Genomic DNA, 8,693 nt, shown 5'->3' on the forward strand with positions numbered 1-8,693 from the left:
TGCTTATTAATGGCCTGGTAATGACTGTTGTGTTTGACACATCCTTCCCCTCTGCTGCAGGATCATGCTAGTAATTCAAGCCATTCCAGTCACAGAGGAAGTGCGCAGACCTCTACAGGAGAGGAACATCCTGTTAATCCTGTGGTGTGTATCTCACTCCCTGATGAAACCCTTCCCAACTAGCTTTCACCAGCCCTGTCTTGGAGCTTCTTATTGTTACAGTATACTCTTCTCCACGTTCAAGATTCTTCAGCTTATCTTTTATCATGTAGGCATCACAGTTTCCATCAATTCCTGTGGTCAGAAAGTAAGGCAGTAGCTTTAGTGAGGTTATACTTCCTTTGTGGGCTATAATGTAACTTAAAGAGCTTGAGGTTTTCAGTATTGATTACTTTATTTCCTTTTTCTACTATTCAATAGCTGCTACCAACCTCAGTTGGGCTCCCTCCAGGCTGGGAGGAGAAGCAGGACAGTAAAGGAAGACGCTACTATGTCAACCACAACAGCCAAACCACTACATGGACACGACCCCTCGTTCAGGTAGACAGCGGTGTCTTTCTCACTCTAGTTGACGGGGGCAAGCGGTATGCACTCTCTGCATGGCAATTCTTAAAGTGAATTCTTCCAGAACATGTTTAGTTATGGCACTATTATTCACATTCTTCTATCCAAATCTATCCATTATGCATCTGTATGCAATCCAGTCAGTTGGTCCAAACCAGTATTGCCTGGTCATATATTTTTCCGTTGGACAGACGACCTCAGAGGCAGCAGCGCAGAGTGTTTTGTCCCAGAGCCCCACAGTGTACCACCCCCCCATGTCCCCCGAGGAGTCTCCCCAGCACTCCCCATGCCCAGAGCCAACATACGAATGTGGCTTTATGCCTGCTGGTTGGGAGGTTCGCAGCTCTCCCAGCGGAAGACCCTTTTTCATCGACCACAACACAAAGACTACTACCTGGGTGAGAAAGCAACAGACTCAAGGTCTCCAGGTTTATTCTCTCCTCCCAAACACCAAGGATCTAACCTCTAAGCAAAATATGTTGTTGTGTTGCTGGCCAGTAGCTATGCAGTACATTGGCAGCTTAGCTTTAGACACTGAGGCATACAAAGCCTTTTTGTCTTGTGTCTGCATTAGGAACTGTCCAGGACAGAGTAGACCCAGCCTGGTTACTGCGTTCTGGTCTGGTGATTCCCTGATCTGCTCTGGTCCTGGTTGACGTTCTTTTTTCCGAGATAGAAAAGTCTTTTTCAGAACAATGTGGAAACTTTATTTGGGTCACCCATGAAGACCTCTACAACAGTCCTTTATTTGCCTTTAATATTTTAGTGGGAAGGTAGTTTACATATGGTGGCTTGGTTGTTGCTCGCTTTGCTCATAATTATTATTGAAAAGCATAGTCTTTACCATTCACCTGCTTCACCACCGTTCTCTGTGTCATCAATTTAAACATTTCCTGTTTGTCTGAAACACTTCCTGTTTGTCTGCCTCTAAACAGGAAGATCCCAGGTTAAAGATTCCTGTGCACATGAGGAGGAGACCCTCACTCGACCCAGCTGATCTTGGCCCTTTGCCGGTAAATCCATCATTGATATTATTTCCTGGAACAAAAATCAGTTGAAAAGCATTTATCAACACTAATGTCTAAGACATCAGGCAAAATGGCATATATAGCATAAATGTTGATAGTAAATCATATTTGATATGAAAAGCCAACCCATTGAAGAATTGGACAACTATTGCACTGTTACAGAGGAGAAACCTACAGCGTCTTAGTCTGGTAACATATTTGTTATTTCCCTAGCCTGGCTGGGAGGAGAGGGTCCACAGTGATGGGAGGATATTCTACATAGATCACAGTGCGTATGACATATAATACTGAAAATACATCTCGGACACATATGTGGTAATGAATGGCTTTCATTATTAATGAATAACTTATGTTGTCCTGTATTTCTTAGACACCAGGACCACACAATGGGATGATCCCAGATTACAGAACTCGGCTATAACTGGACCAGTGAGTATAGATTGTATTTGTCTTCCTCTGTAATGTGACATAAGCATAGAATCAAAGCCTATCTCTATTTATAGTTTCTAAGTTTCCCATAAATATGCATAATTGACCATAGGTCATATGGTTGAAATTGATTTGTGGTCACTGGAAACTATCCCCTGTCAATTACAGGCAGTGCCTTATTCCAGAGATTATAAACAGAAGTACGACTACTTCCGGAAGAAGCTGAAGAAACCGGTGAGCTGAACGCCTTCAAAAGAAGGCTATAAATAAGGATGAAATGTTTATAACTACCTCTAAACCTGCAAATATTTTGACAGAACTATTCTTAGAACTATTCTTGGATCACTAGGACTGGATAGTGTTGCTTTTACCTCTGGTGTCACGTTGTTACAGTGTGTTTCTCTAGACAATGCTAAGACCTCTCATACCTCAAGCATGCCATATTCATTTAATCTGTAGGTGATCATAAAACCTTTCTACATGAAACTCAGTAATGCATTTTTCCCCAGGCCGACATCCCCAACCGGTTTGAGATGAAGCTGAGGCGGAACGCGGTGCTGGAGGATTCGTACCGACGCATCCTGTCCGTTAAGAGGGCCGACTTCCTCAAGGCGCGGCTGTGGGTGGAGTTTGAGGGAGAGAAAGGCCTGGACTACGGGGGCGTGGCCAGGGAGTGGTTCTTCCTCATCTCCAAGGAGATGTTCAACCCTTACTATGGACTGTTTGAGTATTCTGCCACGTGAGTCCAGTTTTGTTTTTGTTTGTTTTTAACCTCCTCTAACAGTGTTATACATCATGAAAGCAATCAGAGGAGGTCTGGAATTGATCACACAGAGATCCAGAACAGCTTTGTTTTGCCCAGATGTTCCTCTTTCTCTCATTGACATAAAAGTTTAGAGGAAAACTTCTTGGTGCTCTGGTTAATTGTGAAACAATACATAAAAACATGCCCATTCAAGACATTCAGGACTGACGCTCTGCCTGCAGGGTTTCTATACAGGTCTGGAAAGATAAACATTAAATCCAGATTTACATATTACTGCCTATTTTATGTAGATGTTGGCCCATTGCCATCTCATGTATTGTGATATTTGCTGTTGTGAAGAATAATATTTGGTTATAGTGTGGCAGGCCATATTTAACAGTCAAAATCAACAAATGCCATAAAGAAAATAGGGTCTGGAAAAAGTTTGTAATTTTGAAATGGAAAATGTAGAGGAACCCTGTTCTCCATGGTGCAAATAATGCTTCCTAAGTTGTGATAAACAAGAATGAAAGTACAGATTTAAGTCATTTCTTTGCTAATCTTTCTTAATTAGCTAGTTCACAACCACAGAATTCAGTGGTGTATGTTGTCTTATAATGGTTGCGATTTAAATCCACCTAAAAACGTGCTAAGCATCTGTGGGCAGGAAGCAAAAGGTTTATACTTTGAAGTGCCTCTACCATAATTACGATATGATATGATGTATGTGTTTCAGGGACAACTACACATTGCAGATCAACCCTAACTCAGGTTTATGTAACGAGGACCACCTGTCCTACTTCAAGTTCATTGGCCGTGTGGCAGGCATGGCCGTATATCACGGCAAGCTGCTCGACGGTGAGTGCTTACTGATCACATTCCACTCATTAAAAGTATTTATAATTGCTGTTAGTAAAATATTTTTGAAGGGCAGGGGGATCAGATTGGATTGTGGGATTTTATAGATTCTGACATCTGTTTGTTTCCCTCAAAGCCTTCTTCATTCGGCCTTTCTACAAGATGATGCTGCAGAAGCCCATCACTCTGCAGGACATGGAGTCTGTGGTGAGTGTCTGGGTTACACTCTCATTTAAAATAGATGAAATAGGTGTCACTGTCAATCACACACTACAAATTACAGATATTCTGGTACCTATAAATATTTTTGTGTTTATATGTTTATATGTTTAACAATCGTCTTTCCAGGACAGCGAGTATTTCAACTCTTTGATGTGGATTTTGGAAAATGACCCGACAGACTTGGATTTGAGGTTCACCATTGACGAGGAGCTGTTTGGACAGGTTCGCTCAACATCTTTTCTTTACCTCGTCGCCTTTCAGCTCGATGCTACGTGGTTATCTGTGTCATTAATATGACGTATCCCATGCTTCCCGTTTAGACACACCAGCATGAACTGAAGCCGGGCGGCACGGAGATTGTTGTCACTGACGAAAACAAGAAAGAATATATCCAGTAAGCAGCAGCAGCGTTCCTAGCTCAAACAAAGAGAAAGCACATTTTAATCAAATGTAACAGTTTGTACACTAATCTGTTGTTTTTGCTTGGCAGTCTGGTCATGCAGTGGAGGTTTGTGAACCGGATACAGAAGCAGATGACAGCCTTCAAGGAGGTAAATCATTTCTTAATTTATTTTTGTGTGTAACATAGTTGTAATCTGAATTTAAAGAATGAATATACAAATCTGGCACACTTTTCTCTTGAGTCTTAGGGTTTCTATGAGTTGATACCCCAGGATCTTGTCAAGATCTTTGATGAGAATGAGCTAGAGGTGAGTTTTCAGCCCATCACTCCTAACTGGAGCTGGATCAGATTCTTTCCACTGAGATGAGCGATGTTGATGATCTGTCTGTCTGCCCCCCCCCCCAGCTGCTAATGTGCGGTCTTGGAGACGTGGATGTGAACGACTGGCGGGAGAACACCAAGTATAAGAACGGCTACTGCTCCAACCAGCCAGTCATCCAGTGGTTTTGGAAAGTAAGACAACTTTCCATTTCAGGAGCCAACAAGCTAATCTGTGGTGTGGAATCAATTGGGCTGTAAACCTTAAAGTGTTTTCTGTTCCATTAAGAAGGGCTTTAATGTGCATGTGTGTTTTTGTCATAGACTGTGCTGCTGATGGACGCCGAAAAGCGAATCCGGCTTCTGCAGTTTGTGACGGGAACATCCAGGGTGCCCATGAATGGCTTTGCTGAACTCTATGGTGAGTTTTTCTCAACAGTTTCTAGCTTTGCGGAGAGGTTCGGCTAATTGATATTATAAGTACTGCATTAATAATGAGAGTATGTTCAGCCTGGTCTATTACGTTTTATGTCCAAATGAGTTATCTTATTTCTGTATGAGTTTACTATCCACTGTACATCAGATCATTTTCCTCTATACTTCACAGTATCCACCTATCTTAATGGGACACTTGGCTTTAACTGCTTTTTTTTGGATCCATGCAAATTTATTACAGTTTAAATCAAACACTATGATTTTTTTTTTCCCGCTCTCATCTTATTTGTCGTTTGTTGTTCCAGGGTCTAACGGGCCGCAGCTGTTCACCATCGAGCAGTGGGGAACACGCGACAAACTGCCCCGAGCCCACACATGGTGAGCACTTCAGGGACTTTTCCTGAATATTCCTCACAGTTGGGATTGTGCACAAGTGCATTTTCTCACAGTCAACTATTCAGCGTGTGCTGAAATTTTAAAAGGCTAAAGCAGATTATGGACAAAAAGAATCACTTGCTTTCTGAGATGATTCAGCATTGTTGAGATGGAGCCATCGTACAACAACTCTGCTCCACATACCTTACACTGAACAAGATTGTCTTTTACTTTATTGAAGTTTGCCCATGCTGGGTTTTTGTGTGGCTTTGATAATGACATAATTGCTACCAAAAGCAGCTACCTGAGGATGAGCACAAAACGACGCCAGAGAGTGTGGAGGGTTGAAGCCCTCTAGTGGCTGCTGTACAGTTATAATAAGTTATAGCTCTTACTCTGCCATTTGAGCAACACATATTTAGTTCCAACTGCAATTATTTCAATGGCATATTTCAATATTTTACGGACAATCTCCGTAAAATATCCCTGCAAATGTGCAAATCCCTTCTCTAGATTTTTGACCTGAATTCACTCACTGTCTTTCCTTTCACCCCCTAAAGCTTCAATCGGCTGGACCTGCCCCCCTATGAGTCCTTTGAAGAGCTGAGGGAGAAACTTCACATTGCCATAGAGAACGCGCAAGGCTTTGACGGGGTGGATTAGTGCGGGTGCGACATCGGGGTTTGAGTTGACCTGACTGCTATCAAAGTGAAGCCGAGCAGCATGATGCGGCGAAGCTGTCGGGAGAAAAGCTGTGCGTCAGACACAGGCCTTACCTGCCAGCCATGTGACAGATGAAGGACCGTCACACAGCCTTCCCTTCGCTCTCCTCTTCGGCACACATGGACAAACTGAATCTGGAGTGATTGAGATATCTAATCTCTCCTTGTTTTCTCAAGTTTACAAATCAGGTTTTCTTACGCCGCGTTGTATGATCCTTTATGTTAAGTCGCTCAAAAGTGTATTTACTCCTTCTTGTCCTGCTAAAACTAGTTTTAAGATGCAGTTGTGTGTTTTTAGCCTGAAGTCTATATGAAGAAGTCTATTCTATCAAATGAAAAGATTATAGAAATGTATGTGAATGCACAAAATATATATAACAAACATCTAATTTAAAAAAAATCTTCCTCGTTTCATTTGGGCTGGATTGCTTCAGGGAAAAATTGTGCTTCTCATATCAGGTATTTCAGAGACTTCCTCTTTACATTGTAGTTGGGGTACAAAGCCATCAACAAGTCCCTTCACTACAGAGTGAAGACTAAATGCTAAAGCACACAGTGAACTTTTTCATAGTATGAGCACAGTGCTTGAGGATTGAAAGGAAAATCCTTACAATTGGAACAATTTTGCAAGGAAATGCTGTTCAAAGATAACAAGAATCAAAAGATGAAGTCCAAGTTATATATGAAGTTCATTGTTTTAAGCAGCAAAATATGAATGGCGGGTTGGCAGTTCAACCTTAATGAAACAAGTGGGGAGATTTTTTTTTTCTTCTGAAATTTAAATTGAGTTTTCTTTCTGTTATTTAAATTTTATACCTTCATAAATTTACATTTTCCATTCCAATATGTTAGAAAATAGTCCTGATGCAAGAAAACCCAAATAAGTGCACACTGAAAGCATTTCGTAGCACGAAGTGTGCACATTGTATACATTTTTGAGTGATGATACTTTAACCAAGTGTATCAATACATTATAGTAGTGATGTACCAATACCAGGACCAGTACAAGGCTAAACTAATTATACTTCACATCTGTGCAGTCCACAGATACGAAGAAGTGACTACATGCTCAGTGTTATTTGATTGTGCTGATTGTACTGATGAACTATGCATTATTGTATATATTGAAATGAGATGGATATCACTTGATTATTGAGGTTCTCAGTAATTACACAACTTTATTGTACATGCAAATATTGTTTCGCTATTCTAGAAAATGGTAAAGCATTGTTGTCAAAATTGTTGTCACTGAAAGTAGTCAAATTGGCGAAAATGGTTCTTGGTGCACCTCTACATTATAGAGTTATTTTTGTTGTTCAGCTAGGATCAGTAGCTACTCATACTCATATCATAAGTAAGTAGAATATTAACTGTATATGTATCAGAGGAATGGACTCTATAGTATATCTCCTGTTCAGTAGCTTACAGAGAAACCTATTATCAGGCAGACTGACCCAAACCTACAGTTGGCACATGCTGAATATTATGGATCTTTTTTCAGTGAGTGAAATCATTTTGTTTTGTTCTACTCATCATGGGTGTGTAATTGCAGTACAGTGCTCTGTTTTTAAGAGCGCACCTTTAAAGTTGCTCTTTTGGTGGTAGCTCAAATTGTGTACAGATGAATCATCTCTGTTTTCAAAATGAGTCCTCTTTAGTAATCGATTTTTGCCTAATACCTTTGTAGGAAATTAACTGTACTTAAGCAGTAGTGTTTTAAGAATTAATTTCTTATTTTATGAATGGTAAAACATATGTTTACACTACCTGCCATGTTTACAGGTTGTTGATGAAGGAAAATATTATGGGCTGTTTCTTGTCTCTAAGAACACAATTTTATACTAATGCTTTTATAAAGTGAAACACTTTGTTAATATAGATAAGTCTTACTTTGTCTAAATCTATCAACTGCAGACTGCTTAAATGGCTGTTTAAAGAAAAGATCCTCTGCTTCAAGTGCACATTTGTTTAAATGTTTACACGTGAACATTGCTGAAAATAAGCACATTCTCTCCTTTCACTTATATTTAAAATTAAATAATGAGGCCTTCATTTGTAATGTATTGTAGAATTTGATTGTGTCGCATAATAACCTTTTCAGATGTCCTAATCTTTGAATGGAAGTACTGTTATATATGTAATATTGTCTACTGAAGAATAATTGATAGATCAACACTTAATTTGTGATATATCAAATTTTGTTATTGTAGAACTGAATTATGACACCTATAAGTGCATTACAACAACATACATGCAACATACATACAATTTAAAGGATGGAATAAACTTAAGTTGTGAAATCCCAGTTTGATGTCCTAATTGCACACCAAATTGAATCAGTATATTTAGAAAAATAAAGATGGAAAAACAAATATCCCTAGTGTCTTCATCTATTACAGTTATATACTGCTATTGTTGTATTCACTTGTTCATTAAGTGTATTTGCTGTCACTGTTTTTGTCTTTTTAGTTTGTCTGAATCTATGTCTAACTGATGATTTCAGTTTTTTTGTGTGAAAATTGATATTTACATCTCGTTTCCAGCATTTCAGGTTGAGCTTGTTAGATTCAATGTAAGGATTTTTCCCCGTTCGA

General features: G+C 39.7%; 1 protein-coding gene across 2 annotated transcripts in view; it reads left to right on the forward strand.

The window, feature by feature from the left end:
- The window catches only part of nedd4a (NEDD4 E3 ubiquitin protein ligase a), a 29,037-nt gene extending 20,578 nt beyond the window's left edge, over positions 1-8,459 (forward strand). For both annotated transcript variants that reach the window (XM_071910263.2, XM_071910261.2), the window contains 18 exons: positions 61-144; positions 421-540; positions 756-962; positions 1,500-1,577; positions 1,806-1,860; positions 1,963-2,021; positions 2,190-2,255; positions 2,531-2,760; positions 3,503-3,624; positions 3,761-3,831; positions 3,973-4,068; positions 4,167-4,240; positions 4,337-4,397; positions 4,497-4,556; positions 4,655-4,762; positions 4,892-4,988; positions 5,308-5,380; positions 5,938-8,459. In XM_071910263.2, coding sequence (XP_071766364.1) covers positions 61-144; positions 421-540; positions 756-962; positions 1,500-1,577; positions 1,806-1,860; positions 1,963-2,021; positions 2,190-2,255; positions 2,531-2,760; positions 3,503-3,624; positions 3,761-3,831; positions 3,973-4,068; positions 4,167-4,240; positions 4,337-4,397; positions 4,497-4,556; positions 4,655-4,762; positions 4,892-4,988; positions 5,308-5,380; positions 5,938-6,040 — 1,764 coding nt within the window. In that variant the 3' untranslated portion in view covers positions 6,041-8,459. The remainder of the gene's footprint in view (positions 1-60; positions 145-420; positions 541-755; positions 963-1,499; positions 1,578-1,805; positions 1,861-1,962; positions 2,022-2,189; positions 2,256-2,530; positions 2,761-3,502; positions 3,625-3,760; positions 3,832-3,972; positions 4,069-4,166; positions 4,241-4,336; positions 4,398-4,496; positions 4,557-4,654; positions 4,763-4,891; positions 4,989-5,307; positions 5,381-5,937) is intronic.
- Positions 8,460-8,693: the final 234 nt, after the last annotated feature.

The sequence above is a fragment of the Centroberyx gerrardi genome, chromosome 1 (assembly GCF_048128805.1).
Source record: "Centroberyx gerrardi isolate f3 chromosome 1, fCenGer3.hap1.cur.20231027, whole genome shotgun sequence".
Classification (NCBI taxonomy): domain Eukaryota; kingdom Metazoa; phylum Chordata; class Actinopteri; order Beryciformes; family Berycidae; genus Centroberyx; species Centroberyx gerrardi.